At 40.8% G+C, this 20,589-nt stretch overlaps 2 protein-coding genes across 2 annotated transcripts; one reads left to right on the top strand and one right to left on the bottom strand.

Annotated features, from left to right (window-relative positions):
- Positions 1 to 1,736: 1,736 nt before the first annotated feature.
- pnpla2 (patatin-like phospholipase domain containing 2) lies at positions 1,737 to 8,547 on the bottom strand. The gene is made up of 9 exons (XM_085359264.1): positions 8,076 to 8,547; positions 7,180 to 7,412; positions 6,671 to 6,736; positions 5,636 to 5,845; positions 5,431 to 5,491; positions 4,853 to 5,056; positions 3,706 to 3,838; positions 3,289 to 3,411; positions 1,737 to 2,743 (listed from the first exon to the last, which is right to left on the bottom strand). The coding sequence occupies exons 1-9, from the start codon at positions 8,260 to 8,262 to the stop codon at positions 2,422 to 2,424; spliced, it is 1,539 nt and encodes a 512-aa protein (XP_085215390.1). The 5' UTR covers positions 8,263 to 8,547; the 3' UTR covers positions 1,737 to 2,421.
- A 2,598-nt stretch (positions 8,548 to 11,145) lies between these two features.
- On the top strand, positions 11,146 to 20,366 carry pidd1 (p53-induced death domain protein 1). Its single transcript, XM_085357514.1, has 15 exons — positions 11,146 to 11,722; positions 11,903 to 12,316; positions 12,428 to 12,580; positions 12,695 to 12,746; positions 12,866 to 13,067; positions 14,184 to 14,333; positions 14,446 to 14,619; positions 14,703 to 14,850; positions 14,938 to 15,073; positions 15,156 to 15,306; positions 15,467 to 15,590; positions 16,550 to 16,665; positions 18,578 to 18,685; positions 18,883 to 19,079; positions 20,132 to 20,366. The coding sequence occupies exons 1-15, from the start codon at positions 11,146 to 11,148 to the stop codon at positions 20,364 to 20,366; spliced, it is 2,937 nt and encodes a 978-aa protein (XP_085213640.1).
- Positions 20,367 to 20,589: the final 223 nt, after the last annotated feature.

Here is a 20,589-nt window from a genome sequence, read left to right as displayed (position 1 = left end):
CAGAAGTGATGAGACTTATGTGTGACACGTTTTGCTTTTATATGTGAACAGAATGGGGGGGATATTCAAATACTCCTCTAACCAAAACAACAATAAAAGCTCCTCAATTTGACCCAAAAAACAAACTCCTTTTTTTGTACTGCAATAATTTAACATATTTTAAATTAAATCAGAATCAGAAAGACTTTATTTATCCCCAAGGGGCAATTAAGATACAACAGAGCAGCATGACGTTAAAGATAAGGACAGGGCATAAACAGGCAATAAGAATGAGTTGATAAATACACAGAATATACAGTATATACACAGTTTTAGAATTAAAGTGACTGAATAAGTGAATGCACTGCTGTGTTATGTTAGTAACTCAAGAAGAACTCAAGAGTCATGCACTTTCATGCAAATATAATGGAAAAGGGGGATAAAAAGTAAAATATATATTCTTGATACTAACAAGAATGTATTTTGTTTGCATATGTAATATATTATCTGTCCAGAGGATACAATATATATCACTTGGATTAATTGTTTTCTGTATGGCATTTTCAGTCTCTTACCACAGACACAGTCACAGACTAGACTGTAAGCTGCACAGATTCTGTGGCTGTAAAACAAACCCAAATCATCACCACTCCACTCCTGATCTAATCTGAGATTGTCTTATAAGTCTTGGCTTTTTTTTTTCAGATACAAATGTCATGGTCCTTTTAGAGAGAAGAGCATTTCTCCTGAGAAAACACGTCATACTTATTTAGTCTTTTTTAATTGTTCTCTCATGAACTTAAACATTTAACATGCTAACTGAGGTCTGTCTAGTCTGAGATGTAGCTCTTAGTTTTTCATAGTTTCTCTGAGCACTTCACAGTCTGATGTTGGAGTGAATTTGCTTGAGTTTCTCAATAGCTACTAGCAAACAGGGAAATTGTGGCAGCTTTTCTTTTGTCCTAACATGGCATTGTCCATGTTAGGACACTATTTATGTTACCCTTTTAGTTGCTGTCCAACTGTATCCTGCTGTGTTATTTTGTCCTTGTTCATTTCACTGCGGTATTTTTCAAAGTCTGCCATGATCCCTGAGTCATTATTTGGTCACTGCCTGGCATGTGTTACGTTTTTCTTCTTTTCATTGTCAGCTACAGGTTTACAGGCTAATGTGAGAAGAGGAATATGAAGACACAAATATTGATCATCACTTTATTTCACAATAACAAACATACATCCCTGGGGCAGGGATAGCTCAGTAGGTAAAGTGGTCGCCCCATGATCGGAAGGTCGGCGGTTCGAATCCACTTAACGGCTACCCTGAGGTACCCCTGAGCAAGGTACCGTCCCTACACACTGCTTAGTGGGCTGCCCACTGCTTCACTGAGTGAATGGGTCAAATGCAGAGAAAAACAAGTAATTTCCCCATGGGGATCAATAAAGTATCCATTATTATTATTATATTTTTCTCTGAAACATTTTTTTGTTTTACATCATTTGGCACTCATTTTGCAATTATTTCATTGAAGGTTAAGGCACAGCATGGGAGTAGATCACACAGTTAAAGATGCAGCACACAGTGCAAGAAGAATTTTAACAAGTAGGTTGTAACCTACGAACAAAAGGCACAGTCAGATTAATGGGACTTCATAAAAAAAAAAAATCACATTTTTGATTTATGCACTAAACATGTAGCAACAAATCAAATCTGTCAACATTCAATGCTAAATATTTAAAATCATTTATAAAAAGCTTCAACTTACATCTAAATAAATCAAGATGATCAAAAAATATATACGTGATTTGGAAAAAGTAAAGCACTTTTGTATTTTTCATATAAATAATTGTTAATACATAAGGCATTGCCATTAAAATGAACCAAGAAACATAAAGTGTTGTCTTTCACACTATGCATTGACACTTGCATCACATAAATGGAGTAGGTACGTGTACTAAACAGACTGGTTCATCAGTCGTTTTGCCCTCTGTGTAGCAAAAGTTACTTAAAGCTCATGACTGGATACAGAAGGAAAACTCTGATTAACTACTGGTCAGCACTCCACCAAAAACATAAACACACACCTATTTTAACCGTGCAACCTCAAGTGCTCATTCTTTGTTTCCAACATCCTGTAATTCAAGTCTGTACATGACTGAGCACATGTGCTAAGTTTAAATGCACTTCTATAGACATACGATCATGATGTGTGTATGGCCTTACAATAGTTGAGCAAAAACCTCAGTTCAGCGTCATGCACTGGTCCAAAGGCATTTAATACAAAGTTAAGTGTAAATATGTGAAACAATTAAAATTTCCAACCATTAGAAAATGGGGACGATCATATTAGAAAGATCTTCTTTCAGCCGAAAATACCTTAACATGAGGAAGAAGACAGATCTTTAAATCTGATTTGATGTTCTCTCTATCAGCACTCTTAGCAGCTACTGGTAGTTTCCAGAGTTAGCATCATTTGGAAGATTAAGACAACCTGTGTGCATTGTGAGACCTTCAGAGGAAAGGTCAGAGGAAAGGTCAGTAGCAGAGCTGTTATCTGGTGACATCATTCCAGTTTTGAAGGAGCCTTGCAGATCCATGTTGATACAGAGCACATCTGAAAGCAGCTGCCTCTTGTAGTTTTCCAGAAGCATGAAGACATCCTGGACTGAAGAGCTCCTCCCGTTCACCCAAGTGGGAAACAGGCTTGGGGAGCTGAAGTGGGATGGGATGGACTTGTAGTGGTGCAGCTCCAGTTGGCAGAACAACCTAGTATTCATGAGAAGTATTTACCAGCATGAATATGGAGTAAGCTGTAACTGTGTGATTTTGTGTTATTAAATCAGGTTTAGATACAAAAAAAAAAAACATTTTTATGACAACGAATCAAATGCAGATGTGTGAACGAGGAGAGGGAATCTGCAGTTAGCGGCTCTGCTTCACTTTCAAATTATCATATAGATCCTAAAACCTCACTGTAGATCATCTTCTGTGAACTACACGGCAGGTAGCTACAGCAACCAAATGATACTGTTGCTCTGTAACTGCTGGATGTGTCAACACGGTCAATTTATCAGACAGAACAGGGATTTTTAGTCGCTACTTGTTTCTGCTGCCCCCAACAGGATCACATAACCAGTTACTGTAGGTTTAACCCAGTTGAAATTCAGCCCTGTTCATTCACTGTATGAAGCAGATCCAGTTTTGGGGTTTATCAACATGGCATCATAATGACAGGCGTTGTAAATATGTGGCATAAATGGATGGCAGAAACAGTAAGTCAAAGCTTTGTGTAACTGCAGGGCTAAACCTACCTGGCAGATACACTGCGGGACAAGCTTCTGGAGGTCTGGCGAAGAAAACACTGTAGGATTTTCAATAACTGTTCTTGAATCCACACCACATCTTCCTGTACATCTGGCAGCCACTCCAAAAGTCTACACAAGGGACAAACGATTATTAGTCACCAGAGGACATAGTCGCCAGAATCAAAATCAGAATACTTTATTAATCCCTGAGGAAATTATAAGGTTACAGTTGCTCCCAGACAGTAAGAGCAGTAACTGACTGAACCAACTTAAATAATACTATAAATATTACAGTAATAGTAAAATGGTGCTAAGATCGATTTTCACTGTATGCACTCTAAGTGAAATACAGTTTAAAGGTAATTAGTTCAATAAAAGGGACTACATGTACAAACAGACAGACGTAATGAAGTCCTATAGCACCTGAGAGTCAAGGACATAGCAGACTCCAGGGTGAGAGTGTAGGGAAGCATCATGGCTGTGGCCATCCTGACAGGAAGCAGGTTGCTTAGCGACTGCGCCAGGCTCCTCCTCTCCATGCAGGCCTCGACCAGAGCTGCAGAGGGAGGCAGAGAGACAGAATTACCCTCCTCTGTGCAAAACTACAAAGAAACTGTACACAAGTTCTATCTTATGACATATCAAATCGATTTTTTTCGGTACAGGGAAGATTGTGTACTTTATTTTCCCACAAGACTTGCAGTGACGTAAAGGTTTGAGCACTTTTACTCTGAATTTGTGCTGTGACTATTATAGTTAGCAGAAAATTTGCTGATTTCCAAAAGATGAACCATGCTCTTTTTAATTTTAAACTAAGATAAGGGTTTTATAAAACAACTGGCACTAGAATAATCACCTCTCAGTTTTATGCCTTTACCCATGGGTTAGAGGTGCAGTTCATATCCAAGTCTGCCCTGATTTGACCTTTAGCAATTTTATCATTTTAGACATTTGTATAAATGTTGTACGAATTCTTCATTAACAAAAAAACCCAAATGTTTGTTGTGAGGTCACAGTGACATTTAAACACAGAGAGTTCCTCCATAAGTTCAATTTAAAGAATTCACTCCAGGTATTCCTGAGATATGACACAAGACGTCTAGTCACAAAAACATAAAGATCTTGGCCATTGCTGCCTCTTTTCTGGAAAAAGAGTAGCAGGCAAAATGTTTACAAAGGTCTCAGGACTTTAGTTAGATTTACAAGGCTTCACAAGGATCGAAAAACTCAGCTGGCTACATAAAGGCTTACAAGCTGTGATTTCTCCTAAAGAGAGTTTTAATATGAACCAACTGTGCAAGATGCTAAAAACTTTGTTTGAAACTGGGAGAAATGGAACAAAAAAGCAACATTGCTTAACATTTTAAACATTAAGTCCTTGCATTATTGTTCACAATGACAAATATTTTAAAGATTATTAAAGGAGTTTTAAATTGTTTTTAATCTCTAGATATATTTATCCACTACCCAGGCAGATGCTGCTTTCAGTTTACACTAAAAGGTTCCATTTCTTGCTTTGTCACAGTGTACCAACTTTTCAACTCAGTCTGTACCTTCGGCATCATGTTACCTTTGTGCAGAGCGGGAGGAAGGTACTCAATGATCTGCTCGTCGAAAGAGGCGCAGGCATAAACCTCCAATGCTGTCTCTTCCACCTGGGACTTTTCTTTGTCTTCACTTTTATTTGCGTCCTCCTCTTCACTGACTTCCTCATTTTCTTCTTTGTTAGTTAGTAGTGATCTGTCTGTATAAATTCGGTGGAGATTAAGCAATCCTGAAAAGAAGAGAAAATACCAGAGTAACTCATTTAATCTGGGACCATCTGTCAGAGTCATTTCTTAATAAAATAAATAACTTAACGAGTTCATAATGTTTAAAATACTTGTGTTGCTAAGTGTCACCTTAGTAAACTCATGCTTTGAGTTACATAAAGCTAACGACTAACGATAACGGCTAAGAGACGCCAAATCACAGGAAAAATCAGTCTATTGATTTGATCACATAGTCATCGGAAGCACAAGCAGTGATAGTATATCTGGCTGATAATGTTTGTACATATCTCAGAGCCAGGGGACAAAAGATCGATTCGACTTGTCAGTACCAATCAGAAGAAGCTTTGAAGTAAGTTGGCAGATCAACAACCCTTACCATTTCTCTTTAAAAAATGCAGCGCGTCCGTGTATCCCTGTTTACACATGGCCTTCATTACCTGCACTCAAAACAAACACATAGAGTTATCTCACATGAGTCAGAGAAGTCCACTGAGTTCACTCACTGAGCCAATCAATTTGTCGGCAGCTGTGTGTGTATCTCTATGTGCATAGATCCGGAAGGCTGTAATCAAGCTACATACCATTGGATCTGGAGGAAAAAGTGCTCTGGAGACTCTGTAGAGGTTTTTGAGAGTGAACTTGATGCTTGTGTTGGTGAAGCGAAGCTCGTGCATGTTGGTCGAGGTGTCTTGGGGGCAGATGTCGCTCTCTCCTGAGAACGGGGACACGGTGATGGTGTTTTTTAGCTCGTACTGAGGGAGGTTGTCTGAGATTCCTCCATCAACGTATCGCTACACGAATAAAGAAAAAAAAACATCAGAAAATCTACAGAAAGTAACACGTGATTGACTTTAAAGGACTCGTGTCCTTACAGCATTTCCTAAACAGGATGATGATAGCAATGACATAAAATCCCGTGTATTGACTAATCTGTGTTTTTATTGAAGTGGAGGCATGGCAGAGGTTTCACACTGTGTCAACAGATAAGATGTGGATGACATCAGCCATCTGAACTTGAGCCACTGAGGGTTAAGAGAGTTAGAACGGACTAACTTTCAAAGCCTGTGTCTGCACCATCATATTTGGCTCTGCTACTCTCTAATTTTGGTCACAAGCTCTGCATACAAACAAGAGCACGTGAGCTCCAAACAAACCATCACAAAGGCCACGGCGAGCAGTTGGGAACGCTGGTATTGCTCAATGATGTTTCCCAGAAAAAAAACCTTTGTTCTAGAAACATGGCCAGCAAAACTTCCCCCTTTAGTGTGAGATCTGCGACAAACACTAACTCTGCAGGAATTTTATAATCATTGTTTCCAAGCACATGCCATTCAGAGCAAACACATTCTCAGGGAAGGGAGGCCCCTGACAGGAGCACTTACAGAAAGAAGAAAAACTGCCAAAAGTCACAGCAAAGCACAATAGAAGGAAACACGATGTGTAATTCAAGCAAAGCAGCAAAACGGACTCGCCATGACATGTTTTAAACATGCTGTGCTTCTATATTCCAACATTTAATATCTTCTTAGGGAAAGATTTAATTAAATATTCCAAAAGCAGGAACGTGAGATTAAAAGAAAGGTGCACAGGTGCCAGATAAGAGTACATTTACTTACTACTCCTTGCAGTGTGGGAGGAATGATGCCACAGTACACTGGGATGTAGGCACTGCAGACACACGCCTGATTTGGAAAAGAAATAATAAGAAACAACGTCTGATTAATAATTGTAAAAGGAAATACAGTTCTTTGACTGCTGGAGATTTTCTGATTGATTTAAATCAAATCAAGCAGACTGCAGCTAAATAATACTCTCAGCACATAAACGCTGTGATATCAGAAATTATTATTATTGTTTTTCTGGTCTTAAAGGATATTTTATAATAACATTAACTGAATTTTTTTTTTAAAAACTAGGGCTGCAGCTTGTAACTTTTATTATTACAATATAACAACCTACACAACAATTCAAGCACAACATATCAGAAAATGGTGAAAACATTGTGTGTCATAGTCCAATGTAGCATCTGCATATCATTTGTTTTGCCTCAATAACAAAGGAGCTGCAGTGGAGATGAATATTATGTTGCAGCAAGCCTGCTGATCAAAGTATTAACACTGCATACCTGCACCACTTCCTCCTTGTTGTTGAACTGGGTCACCAGGACGTTTTCTCCATCTGTAACTCGGGTGAGAGAGATTCCCAGCCTCCCACTGGCTCGATGGTGGGAATCAGCTGGCAGAGTGCGTCGCAGCATGTGTCGCACGATCTTCACCAGGTTAAAGGAAGGATGCATCGGCCCGAGGAACCGCTTTCTCGCGTCTTTGGCAACCTCAATGATGCTTGCACCAGCCTCTCCTGTGAAACAGGGAAACAGACATTGGCGTCTGGGAACTGTTGTGCACTTTATGACAGAAAGTTTTGGTGCTTTTGTTGCAGCGAGACAGGTTAATGGACATCAGTGTAACACACACACACACACACACACACACACACATATATATACATATACATATATATATATATATATATATATATATATATATATATACATATATATATATATATATATATATATACATATGCTTTTAATGCTTTTAATATATATATAATTAAAAGCATGTCAAATTTTAGCAATACTCCAATATTACATTCATAGTACTTGGGAAGGTCGTGTAGTATACAACAAAATAGACACAAATACATTCACAATCGGTTTTTACATGCACAGCATCAGATAAGGGGACTTGCTCGGGTAACAGGCGATACATTTAAAGCAAGAATTAGAAGATTGATGACAATCCTGTTACAAAACATCCTCTCTTCCTCAGAAGATGGTTATCACTTTTGAGTTGCACCACTGAGCTGATGAGCGTGAGGATGGCCTCAATGCCACTCTGTTTCAATTTCATGCTACATCATTTTCTTATCCCGCTCATTTCAAGCTATAACGCATAGTTACATGCAATAACTCCTACATAGTACTCGAGCTTAGTAATCTAAGACCCAAAAGATACTTGCCGAGACATACTCCAGTGACCAGAGCAGTGGCGGTGAGAGCTCCAGCAGATGCACCGTATATGTGCCGGGCGTTCTGGACCAGAAAGGGAGCCTGCTCCTGCAGGCAGCTAGCCACGCCAATGTGGTAGATACCAAGGAAGCCGCAGCCGGCGAAAGAGATGTTCCACGGGGAGTCCAGTGGAAACATCCTGCCAGGGCGGTCCACAGCTGTGGACTCCAGTGGGGCTAAGGTCGCTGGAACACGATACGACTGAGTTTACGCAGATACCAACTTATAAAAACTTGCTAACAGTCTGCTTCTAGAGCCTGTTCATAACTTAATGTCGGTCTCCTATTTTGGTTAAGCCTAAGTCAGATTTTCCGTTGCAGGTAGCGCCGAAACAGTCAGACTGTTTAAAAATGCCTTCACGGTAAAAAGTAAGAAAGCTGTAATTACAAGCAGCCCTGGACTGGTTAATATACCGACGCAGTAGACCACGGGGACTTGTTGTGATTTCATGAAGTACTGGCGTGAGGAGGGCGTAGAGCGAACCCGGCTGGCCAATCATCAACGACACCGCAAATTCTAGTTCACCAATCACAATCGAGAAAGATACTAAAGCGACCAATCACACTCTGCGTTGTTGAAACACCCGGAAAGTCACAGAGCGGTCACACGCGTCTTCTCTGACAGCTGTCAAAAGTTCGTCCCCAGACGGAGCAAGGCGTTTTGTTTTGTCCTTTCTATATTTGTCTATCTGTTTATGTTTTTTCGTTGTCAGGAAAACATGTCCTGACAACTATGAGGATTTTCTTCAACGATTGGTGTTATCGCTCGGAAGGTGTATTGATTTCCTGTTATGCAATATTGGCAAAATAAACCAGATTATCCCCCCCCCCCCCCCCCCCCTCACCACCACCACCACCACCCATACACACACACACACACACACACACATACCTCCCGCGCGTATCGCCACAAAATAGTAGACATTGGTACAAGTTGAAATGGTAGTAGGGTTTCGCAACATACAGTAATGAAGTCCCAAATCTCTTGCGCCTGAAGTACACCCAGCAATAACACTGAAATGTTTTTCTGCAACACTTCACAGAAATAGATTGCAAATAGTCACTGCTGTGGGAACTGATTCAGATTCTGTTCGGGACACCATATTTCTTCCATAAGAAAGCCACTAAAAAACAACAACAAAAGAATACAGGAGGTGACACTTTTTTCTGACCGAGTATTATGTTCTGATCACTCTGACTCTACCACCTTTGACCTTCGGCATAATTTATCCTAGTCAAACAAATACTTTTACACTTTAAAGCAAATTTTCCACTATGACCTTTTGACATAATTTCCTCATCGACATATTGATTTCTGGACTTATCACTGAACAAATGGACAATACAGTTAAAAACAAGTAGCACGTTTGAGGACGAATGATGACAGTATAGAAGCTAAAGGTCTTCTAGAGCTATTTTCTATATAAAAAAAATATTTATTTATAAACATACATATATATTAAATATCATATGTTATGGCTGTTTTGTGTATGCCAGAATAACTGCAGACTGAAAATATTACTTTTAAGTAACATTTGTCAGTAAGTTAAAAGTAACAATTTTGGTATGTGTATAATTTATATGAATATGTTAACTGTAAGTTAATGCAAATATTAAATCAGGAACTCAATGCATTAGGCATGTATACATGGTCAAGACAACATGCTCTTCAAACCAAGCATGAGAATTAGGAATAAAGGTGATTTAAATAACTTCAAAAGCGCACGGTTGTTGGGGCCAGACAGGCATGCCTGAGTAATTCAGAAACTGTTGATCTGCTGGGTTTTTTCCACAGGCCATCCTGGGGCTTACAGAGAATAGTCTGAAAATAAGAAAATATCCAGTGATCTGGGTGAAAATGTCATTTTGATACCAGAGGTCAAGAAAGAATGGCCATACCACTTTGATCTGATATGAAGGCAAAAATAGCTCAAATACTTAAGCTAAGGTATATATACGAGCATCTCTGAAAAATACAAGAACGCTTGGATCCATTGGAGGTATCAAAGATTCAGGCTAGTGGTGGTGTAAAGTTGTATGGGATTTTGTCTTAGGACACTTTGGGCTCCTTACTACCAACTGAGCATCATTTAAACACCACAGCCTGCTGATGGAATCTTTCAGCAGGATAACACACCATGCCACAAAGCTCAAATCATCTCAAACTGGTTTCTTAAACATGACAATGAGTTCACTGTACTCAAATTACCTCCACAGTCACTGGTAATTTTACCAATTTAAAAAAATAATTTTACAATTATTTCATTAATCGTATCATTACGTTCGCGTTTAAAATTGTTCATAGCATGAAACATCTGAAAATAGTGTTTATGGGTGGACATCATCACACTAACGCCTACAGCAATAAAATGATCTCAACAGCGCCGCCCGATGGACAAAGGGGGACTAACATCACTGCACACGTTGCTAAAACGACAGTCCCGCTCTCTGCTGAAACTTTGGCGGCGCCACCATCAAGGCGCTCGTTGTGATACACAAGAGCTACCGAAGGGGCGGGCTTCTAGAATTAAACGGAAAATGTCGATTTGACTCCTCCTATCTTCCGTCGCCAGATCTTGTGAACAAAACAAACGAATAACAGTGACGCAGAGCCCTCTTTTTAAAAAACAATCTGGTTTCCGGAAGTAGCGATAAAGAGTTAAGAAACCAGACTCCTTTGTTACACGTTAGTAATCTAATAACGTTGCATTAAGTCGTACACAGCTCTGGTTAATTAAAGCGAATACTAAGAGCTCCACCGTAGTGAGCGGATATTTTTTAATTAGCATTTTTGTTCTTAATTATAGCTATGGCCATAACTAATAACGTTTAGCTTCGTAGTGGTTAGATTAAACTAATTCAGAACTTGTGCCACACATAAACTGTTCGTCCCTTCTCATGGGAGCCTCTTAGCTCCGTCTGGGTGTAATGACATGACCTGTACATAACAAATGTTATGCGGGGAGAAATTCTCAGGAAAGTACTGGGCGAGGGGCAAGTCAGCTAACAGACTGTGTGTTCAATGGACAGAGGCAGCGAAGACGACGCGCCTCCCGATGAAGATTGTGGATGCCATGCAGCCAGCACAGAAGACGGAGAGGTGGAGGTTACACCTGCATGCAGCCTTTCAGGTGGAGTTGCAGAAATTTTGGCCCACGGAATCTGGGGACTTTTGAATCAGGAACAGGAGAGGATGGCTGGCCCCACTATGTTTGGAGAGCAGGGAGATGTTGTTGATCCCCCCTCTGTGTCTCCCATCAGCCTTATGGATACCTGTGCTCCCTCCATATCCACCCTTCCCTCCTGCTCATACTCCTCCAGCCGTCACACCGACTTTTCCTCCTCATCTTCTTCTCCCTTGTCCTTGTCTCCACCCTTGCCTCCTTCCGTGGAGCTTTCAGCTGTGTTGACTGATACAAGATTGACCCTGGATGTGTACCGGGGAGGTGCAGCTGCATTGCCCCTCCTTTGGGAGTCCATCCCGGGGCAGCTGAAGGGCCTTCAGTACCTGAGGCTGGGCTCTGAGGAAAAAGCAGGGCTGGATGGTGCACTGGATGTCCTGTCCCATCTGACAAAGCTACGATCACTGGCTATTCGGGGTACTTTTTTCATAAATTTATTTCAGTGTCATCTGCTTGTCACCATACTTGTTTCATTGCATTTTAGTTGTTGCCTTTAGTTAAGTTAAACTATGTAATACTGTGTCATAGAATGATAATTCTTCTGTGATTCTCTGTCTTTTTCTTTTGCTCTAATTGCATTTTTCTTTCTAACTAAAGGACACTGTTTACATGACTCAAGGGGTGACCCCCTGCCTGGCCTCCTCACCACCATACCAGCATCTGTTTCCTTACTTTCCCATCTGGTGCACCTGGATCTCTCCTTCAACCAGCTCTCCTGTTTACCATCCTGTCTGCTTAGCCTTTCCATGTTGTCCTCGTTGCTCCTCTGTCACAACCACCTCTCGGCTTTGCCCTCTGATATAAGCCAGCTTTCCTCCCTCACCTACCTCTCCCTCCTGGGGAATGAGCTGGTGTCTCTCCCCCCGGGTCTGGGTCAACTGAAAGCACTACAGACTCTGGATGTGTCAAATAACCTCCTCCAGGAGCTACCTGACGAAATTGGTTCACTGGAGGAGCTTGTTAAGCTGGAATTGTCCCAGAACAAGCTAAAGCAGCTACCAGAGAGCATGGGTAAGGGCATATGGGTGAGTGGGTGTGTCTAGTGAAAAATCACTTAATGTAAGATAAATTGGTTCCGGAGCAATTCAAAAAGAGTAACATTGTCTTTTTTTTGTTGCCCAGGTTCTCTCCTTTCACTCAGGGAACTTGTCATCTACAGCAATGACCTCCGTCTGATCCCACTCTGTCTGAACAAACTGCCTCTGCTTAAAATAGACGTCCGTGACAATCCCCTGGGACGACCTCCAACTCCTCCTCCTCTCTCTCCTACACCTGGTGAACAGAGAAAAACAGGAGCTTAAAATCGATTAGAGCTCAATGTATTTTGATCCTGAACATGCAGTGCTGAACTTTGTTTTTAGCATATTAACTGTGTTTTATTCTCACCAGATGAAGCAGAAACAAAACTCCCAGAACTGCACATTGGGTTTAATCAGCACAGGTACAGTGTCACTCATAGCAGGCTCATATTTTCTCATTCTTTGAAATAATACCGTTAGTTAAATTGATACAAGCTATATTTTAAAAAAAAAAAGGTTTGATGCTCCTTTTGCTCTTTAGTTTCTGCATTTCGTCTGCCGGGTGTCACGTGTTCCTCCCAGGGGGGGCTGAGCTGGTGTTCCCCCCAGGATGCATAGTGACAGCCACAAAACTGGCCTGGGCCGAGAAGAGGCCACAGCGAAAGTGGGTACAGCTGGAGGAGCATGAGATCCTTCTTAGTCATCCGCTGGAACTTCGTCCTCATGGAGTCACATTTTTAAAGGTATTTTAAAGCGTATAGGAACACTCCATAACTATTTAGTTATCATGATTTGGTAGTTTGTGATTTGCGGCTGTGGAGAAACCGAACTTTACCTCTGTTTACATATTTGTTTAGAACCTTAGTTATTTACGCACTCGGGTAAACATGACCAACCTAGTTCTTTTGTAATATTAGTTATACAGTCATCAGCCACTTTATTCGTTTCACCTTGTTAGTACCAGGTTTGACCCCCTGCCTTAATTCTTCATGGCATACATTCAGCACAGTGTTATACATTTTGGTACAAATTGACACAATAGCATCACACAGTTGCTGCAGATTTGTTGGCTGCACATCGATGATTCGAATCTCCCGCTCCACCACATCCTAAAGATGCTCTACTGGATTTAGATCTGGTGACTGTGGAGGCCATTTGAGTACAGTGAGTTCTTTGTCATATCCAAGAAACCAGTTGCTGGAAGCAGGAATCAGAAAATTGGTACACTGTGTTCATAAAGAGATTAGTCAGCAGTAAGATTTATGTAGGCTGTGGTGTTCAAATGATGCTTACTTGGTAGTAAGATGCCCAAAGTTTACCAAGAAAAGACTTCCCAAAAAACTCATCAGACCAGGCAATGTTTTTCCAGTTGTATTCTCAGTTTCCTGTTCTTAGCTGTGAGGTGTGGCACCCGATGTGGTCTTCCACTGCTGCTAACCATCTGCTTCAAGGTTTAATGTGTTGTTCATTCAGAGATGTTCTTCTGCATACTTGGTTGTAATGAGTAGATATTTGAATTACTGTTTCCTTCATATCAGCTCAAAGGAGTGTGGCTGTTCTCCTCTGGCCTCTGATATCAGTAAGGGATTGAGCAGGTGTACCTAATGAAGTGGCTGGTGAATGTATGTATCAAACCCTGGGCCATTTCTCTATGTTTGTTTGCACGTTAGGTTAGCAGGTGCCATAGGTGTGGATGTGAGGTAGATAATGGGCTTAAAATGCACAAAATAAAGCACTGTATGAATGTGTGAATGTGACTAGTAACTTGAGTGGTTTCCATCAAATATTTGCTATTTCCTCTCTGTTTCTTTCTTGCACTTGCATGAGATAAATGCATCTCACCTCTAAAATGCTTACAGCCTGTTGAGGTATGTGTGCCATATCACCGGACGAAAAGAAAGGAGGTGGTGGTGCGGACGTTTGATGGACAGTCATGGAGTACTTTGCCCACTGAGCTAAGGAGAGGAAGTGAGAGCCATAGCAGTCACCCTGGGGGACGTCCAGCCAGGGTAACCCATAAAACATGCTACTGCAAATGGATATTATTACAATTATTTTTTTGTCTTGGACAAACAGTATTACTATATTAGTGGTGAAACTGGCTTCTTTTTGTACCTTTAGCTGGCATGCTGCTCAGTGAAACACTTTTCTTGGTTTATGGCCGTGTCTCGCCCAGTAAAGGACAGCTGCTCTGTCACACCAGCCGGAGGCTTACTGGTGTCAAGTGCTGATCCTGGAGTAAAGCTTCACTTTCCTCCGGATTCCACAGTGGAGACTCGCACCATCACTTTACAGGTCAGCTAGCAGCAGTACCTACACATGATTGACATCACTGTTCTTGTCTGGTCTGCAAGACTTTGGTGTTTCCTGATTTGCAGGTGTTGCAGGTGTCTATGTCAGACGTGCAGGCGCTGTGCGGTGATCCTCAGGCCAGAGTCAGCCCCCTGCTTTGTCTCTCCCAGACTCCCAGCATGCATTTTCTACAGCCAATCAAAGTTCAGATTCCCCTGCCATCTGGTGTCACCGGTACATTAGGCCCTCCTGATGCTCACACATGTGTGTAATAACACATTAAATTAGTGTATATTAATGTTTTTCTCCCTTTCTTTGCAGGCCATACAGTTGATATGTCCTGTTTGCATCTGCTCCATGGAGATCCCACTGCCCAAACCTGGACTGACATCACAGCACAAGTCTCTCTCTATGTTACCCATTTGTATGCCATTTTCTACATTACGCATTTCTCCTGGTAAGGGTCAGCTCTATATCACCATAAAGCACTTTTGAAATGTAATTTACAGTGTAGGATTATAATGTGTGTACCACTACAGGTACTGGCTCTGGTATACTACACAGCGCTGCGTCAGTGGGGCGGTCAGGAAGATCTACCAGAGGTTAAAACAGTTCAAAGTCCAGTTCCTGGTCCTCCAGAGGAAAACTGATCCTTCACAGGTTCTGCTGCAGTGCTTACCTTCTAACAAGGTTTGTGGTGATTTTTTTTTCCCTGTGTTGTCACTGTGCACAGAGTCAGCCACTGTGGGTGGTGTCATAGCCTTGGTAGTGTATGACTTTGAACTGATTTGTTTCTGGTGTAAACTGCATGCTCAGGTGCTAAGCAATGGTTGTGGTGTTTCCTGCACAGGTAGAGAGCAGAATGCAGTCTTTGACAGAACAATATGATGGACCCCAGCCTTCAGACCTGTGTGACCTGCTGGAAGGAGAGCAGTTCTTTGCTGGCTTTGAAAGAGGCTTAGAAATCAGCACAGGTATGAAGCCTTAGAGAAACTTGTTTGAGGTTGATTTGGAGTTTTTATCAAATCTACTGTACTGATCACATGGTCGCCACTGCTCACACAGTGAGCTTAACTGGCAACCCTGATACAGATAAGTGGAAGAAGATGGATGGATGGTGTTTTTATATCATTAGTGAACAGAGCAGACTATACCATTATGGCATTTTCTCCTCTGAACTGTATTGTCAGCCAGGGTAACCAATCTAAGGGAGAAATCCCGTCGTCCTTCAGCACGTGTGGGGTGAAGTTGCCAGATATAGGAATCACAACCAAAATTTACATAATATTTGCAGCACATTCATAGATAACTATGTAATCAGATCAAAAAGCTTCATTTCTATGTTGCAATGGTTTCAGACTCAATATTTCATAGTTTGTTTTGGGCTTGGGTTAGGTCCTCTGTTCACTGTTTCACCTTCTGTGTGCATTTATTCTTCTCCTCTGCTCCCCTCCCTGCTTGTCACAGTGAAACAGACACATAGGAGTAAAGAAGGGGAGAAGAGGAACAGTTAAAACATGGCTCAAAATAACACAACCTATTTTGTTGCTGTAAAAAATTTTTTACCACCAAAGCGCTAAACCTTTTTAAATGTTTTGTTTGTGATGACATTTTCATTAACTTAAAGGTTACTTTTCCCCAGGAATACAATGTCGCTGTGTTTTGGAAATCGCGATTTGAAAATTAACTACTAGATTTGCACACGATAAACAGGACAAAGGTCATTTTAAAGGAGAATCAATTATCTTCTTGGACAAAAATTAAATATGTGTTTAAACCTATACAGATGATTCTTTTAAGGATTTAATCAATGCCAGGAGAAGGACTTTAGCTTGTTTGTCTTTTCTTCCGAGGTCTTATGATGTGCGGTTGTGTAATGATTGGCCTGACATAACTTTTTGTCTCACACTGATATTTCCCTGTTTTTTTCCAGATAGACCAGACTGTGTGGGGGGAAGACTCTGTTTCGAGTTTTACTCCAGCCTGAAGAATCTGAAGGAAGTGTATATCTGTTCAGCACAGGGTCAGAAGGGACCAGTGAGGGGGCAGGTAAGTCATAGACCCCCACCCCCCCACCACCACCACCACCATGCACACACTGTCTGCTTTATATTTAACTAGGAAAGCACATTTTTTTAAACTCACAGGCTTGCATGCAAATATAGTATATAAGAAAAAAACGGACTTTTCACAGTATAAATGAGCTTGAAGGTCACATCTGTGAAAGTGCCATCATGCACTTTATCCTTTAACATGCTTGTGCAGCAATTTCTACATGATGGGACCAGATGTGACCTACACTATTTTACAGGTTAAAACAATTCTATAATATTTACTGCTGTGATTTTTGTGATCCTGTCTTAGTGGTGTTGATTCAGTCCTGTGGTTTCTTTTTATTGTATTTTAGCTCATCATTTTCCTGTATGCTACATTGGAGCTGGAAAAAAATATTAGTTGCACCTTTCAAAACACTGCAGGTCCAGTCCTGGTAGCTCAGAATTGAATCAAAACTTGTGGTCAAGAGTTTTAGTCTATAGCAAAAGCTGAACACTTAATGTGAGGTATGGATTTTTAAGATAGCACAACATTACATACATAGACCCCACATACCTTTAAATCTGTTGGTTTAAAAAAATGTGTGGAAGCACATGGGAATTGATATAATTTCTCTATGAATGGCCTCAGAAGACCCCACTCTGTTAAAAGTAGACAGCTGAATGACCTTACCTTTGGGGAGACGAAGGTAAAGTAAATACTAAAAAAGATACACATTCTCTTGAGGCATATATCATCTTCTCAGTACTTCTCAGATGTCCCATGGCTTAGTTCAGAGATAATAAATCTCTTTTCACATGTTTTCTTTAGAGCAACATGAAGCCAAAGATAGCAAGAAAGTAGTTATCCCCAAATGTGTGTGGGAGGTGAGGTGTGCCTGATTTGCTTCACTGATATCTATCTGTGTGTCCTTTGTGCCAGGTACCTATTTAGGTGGACCTATAAATCCAAATTTTAAGCCTGACAGCTGAGATTTGTCAGAAGACTACACTTTCTTTAAAAATGGTTCTTTTACAGCTTGTACCTTCCTAGGATACCTAAAACAGTTGATTGAAAACTAATGAAATTCTCTGTTGCAATTGCTCACCATTAGAATATTAGATATTGGTGGTCTCTCTCCCATTATTTCCTAATGGATGTAGTGCAGTTTTTATGGAAAGGGGAATAAAAAGGAAAAAGCCTTCTGTTTTAGTTCCTTCTAGTAAACTCACTGGTGCTTCCTGTGTGCTTGTATATGTCTGGATAATGTCTGTTATGAGTAAGATATCCAAGGAGAAGACTTGTGCTCCTCGCATGGTGAATAAGAGAACATTTTTAACAGAGGCATCTATGTGGAGAACTGGTTTATTGACAAAGATCTGTCCTCGTCAGCTTTACTCTGTGGAGCTCACATGGGAATGCCGTAGTACCCTACTCAATCTTTACTGGCAACCCAACGAACATCAGTCTGGAACTGCAAGCGTGTTAGACAGAGAATTACACACTTCACCCACTTCACAATGATAATAAAGAATCGCATCAGTTTCGGCGTAGCAATAAAGAAACTCTTCCTCGCTGCCCTGCGGTGTGCTTGCTCCATTATTTGAGGGCAATTTTGGTTTAACTCAATAAACCGTGGACCCTGGGCTATCAATTTAAAGGAATTGTTATTCTAAACTGGAAACAGTGTAATCCAGCCTGTTTTTCCAAGGAACCACAGAGTGACCAACAACATAAAACTGTTCTCAGGGCCTGATATATAATACTTCTTGCCCAATGGAGTTTGTGTCTAAAGGAGATTAATTCCTAATAAATGTTCTTGTTGATTATAATGAATCACATTTAAAAAGGTAAATGTGCTTTCTGTGTTTTATGGTTAAACAGGTTTTGGACAACACTGATAATATGCTCTGCACCTCTGTTACAGGTGTCCTTTTATAGAGGGGAGATTCCCAGCAACCTGCCAGAGGAAGTAGCCAGAAAGAGGAAAGGACTCGACAGCCAGTGGCTTACAACTTTACCTCTAAGACTTCCTGTCAGTTGAAGAGATGGATCCTATTTTATTCTTATCTTAAAAGATGTTATTGCATGTAAAATGTTCTGTCTATATACATTATTATTAGTTTCTAAACTAGACTCTTGTTAGTACAGAAAAACGTTTTCTAAGCATTATTTCAGAGGAGGCTTTCTCCCTATGCTCTAAAGGGACCACTTTCTTTATTGTTCTTGTAGGCTCTAAACTCAGAGAACACTTTCATCATGGAGGAGGTCGAGTATCCTCCTCTGAACCTGGGTGACCCTGAGAGTGGCTACCTGACAGAAGCCAACCTGCTGTCCATCTCTCTTCAGATAGCACAAGACTGGCGTGTTATTGGCCTCAATCTGGGCTTGAGCTATCAAGAACTGGAACGCATCCAGTACAAGAACAGGTAGGACTGAACAATCATGTTCACTTAGAATTACTTAAGTGAAGACATTTGGCTTTTCCACGTGGAAGCTGCACATTTCAGTCGAGCTTGAAGGTGTTGATTTTAAATCAGTAATGTCAAATACATTTTTTTATGTTTTATGAACCTCCAAATAAGTCAGTAACTACTCTCAACTTTTAGGTGAGTGAATGAAGTGATAATCAGTGGTGCTCAAAAATACCCCTGAATGACAGAGTAGGAAATTCACTAGAGGGTTACCCAAGCAACCTCATTCTGAAATCTCTGTGATGTGTTCTGAGTGGATAGTTTTCTATGCAAAAGAAGTGTGTGTGAAAACATTACTCTATCTATCTATCTATCTATCTATCTATCTATCTATCTATCTATCTATCTATCTATCTATCTATCTATCTATCTATCTATCTATCTATCTATCTATCTATCTATCTATCTATCTATCTATCTATCTCAAATTCTTGTTAATAATATATGAATAATTTGGTAATGGGTGCCATATAAAAAATAAATATGTCAAACTAAGTCATTTACATTTTTAGCCAAGAGAGAGGTAAAAAAAAGAAAAGGAGGAAAGTACATTTGTTGAGTGAGTGATCACACATCATGGCACAGTCAAAGCTTTGCCAGGAACAAGATGGCGTGAGATGTATGTAACAGGAGGAAAATTCCCGGAGTGGGAGAGACATGCTAGTGAATTTTGATTGTTTTAATCTGCACTGCCATCACGAAGCCATCTGGGACACTGCAGGAGATTACACACAGGCTGATGCTCATCTGGCCCTCCCCCTTCTCCTCGTGTTCAGAAACCCTCTATTGATTCATCCTGGAGGTGGAAGAAAAACGCATTATGTATATGTATGTGTGTGTGCGTGTGTGTGTGTTTTTGCATTTGTGTGTAGGATTTTAATGTACGAATCTATTCACATTTTAATACTAATGTGCGTTAGATATAACAGGTATAACAGTAGGAGATTAGAGAGTTTACTGTGGGATTTGAACATATATTTCAGTGGTGTGTTTTCCTTCGCTACCAGGGACAATCTGGGTGCCTTGGTCCTGGACATGCTGTTTCACTGGGCCCGGGCGCAGAAGAACGAAGCACCCGGGGCAGTATCTCGGCTGGTGGCTGCTATGATCGAGAGCGGCAGGAGAGACCTGGCCGAAGAGATCGAGGACATTGTCAACATAGGAAAGAGAAAGTACACAGAGTCTTTGAGGAGAGTAGGTCTGGAAGCAGAGAGCTCCTCTCTGGGTGAAAAACAGCAGTAGATGAGCCCATGCTGGACACAGATGGCTGACTTACACTTGAGTGACCTGCTTGTTTACCGTGGGCCTCCACTATCTTGTTCTGTTGTCATCAACTGCAGAAGTGCACAATCATGATAACCGGCTATGTGCTGGTGGCACCTTTCATAAGCTCAACAGAGGAACAGGTAAAATGGATTTACTGTGTAATGGCCTATACCTTGTTTTTAACAAACCAACCCCCCAA

Source organism: Diplotaxodon limnothrissa, linkage group LG7 (genome assembly GCF_057381915.1).
Source record: "Diplotaxodon limnothrissa isolate DT_005_m linkage group LG7, D_limnothrissa_male_GT1.1, whole genome shotgun sequence".
Taxonomy (NCBI): Eukaryota; Metazoa; Chordata; class Actinopteri; order Cichliformes; family Cichlidae; genus Diplotaxodon; species Diplotaxodon limnothrissa.
Note: the sequence above shows the minus strand (reverse complement) of the source record. Positions and strands in the feature narration are given on the sequence as shown.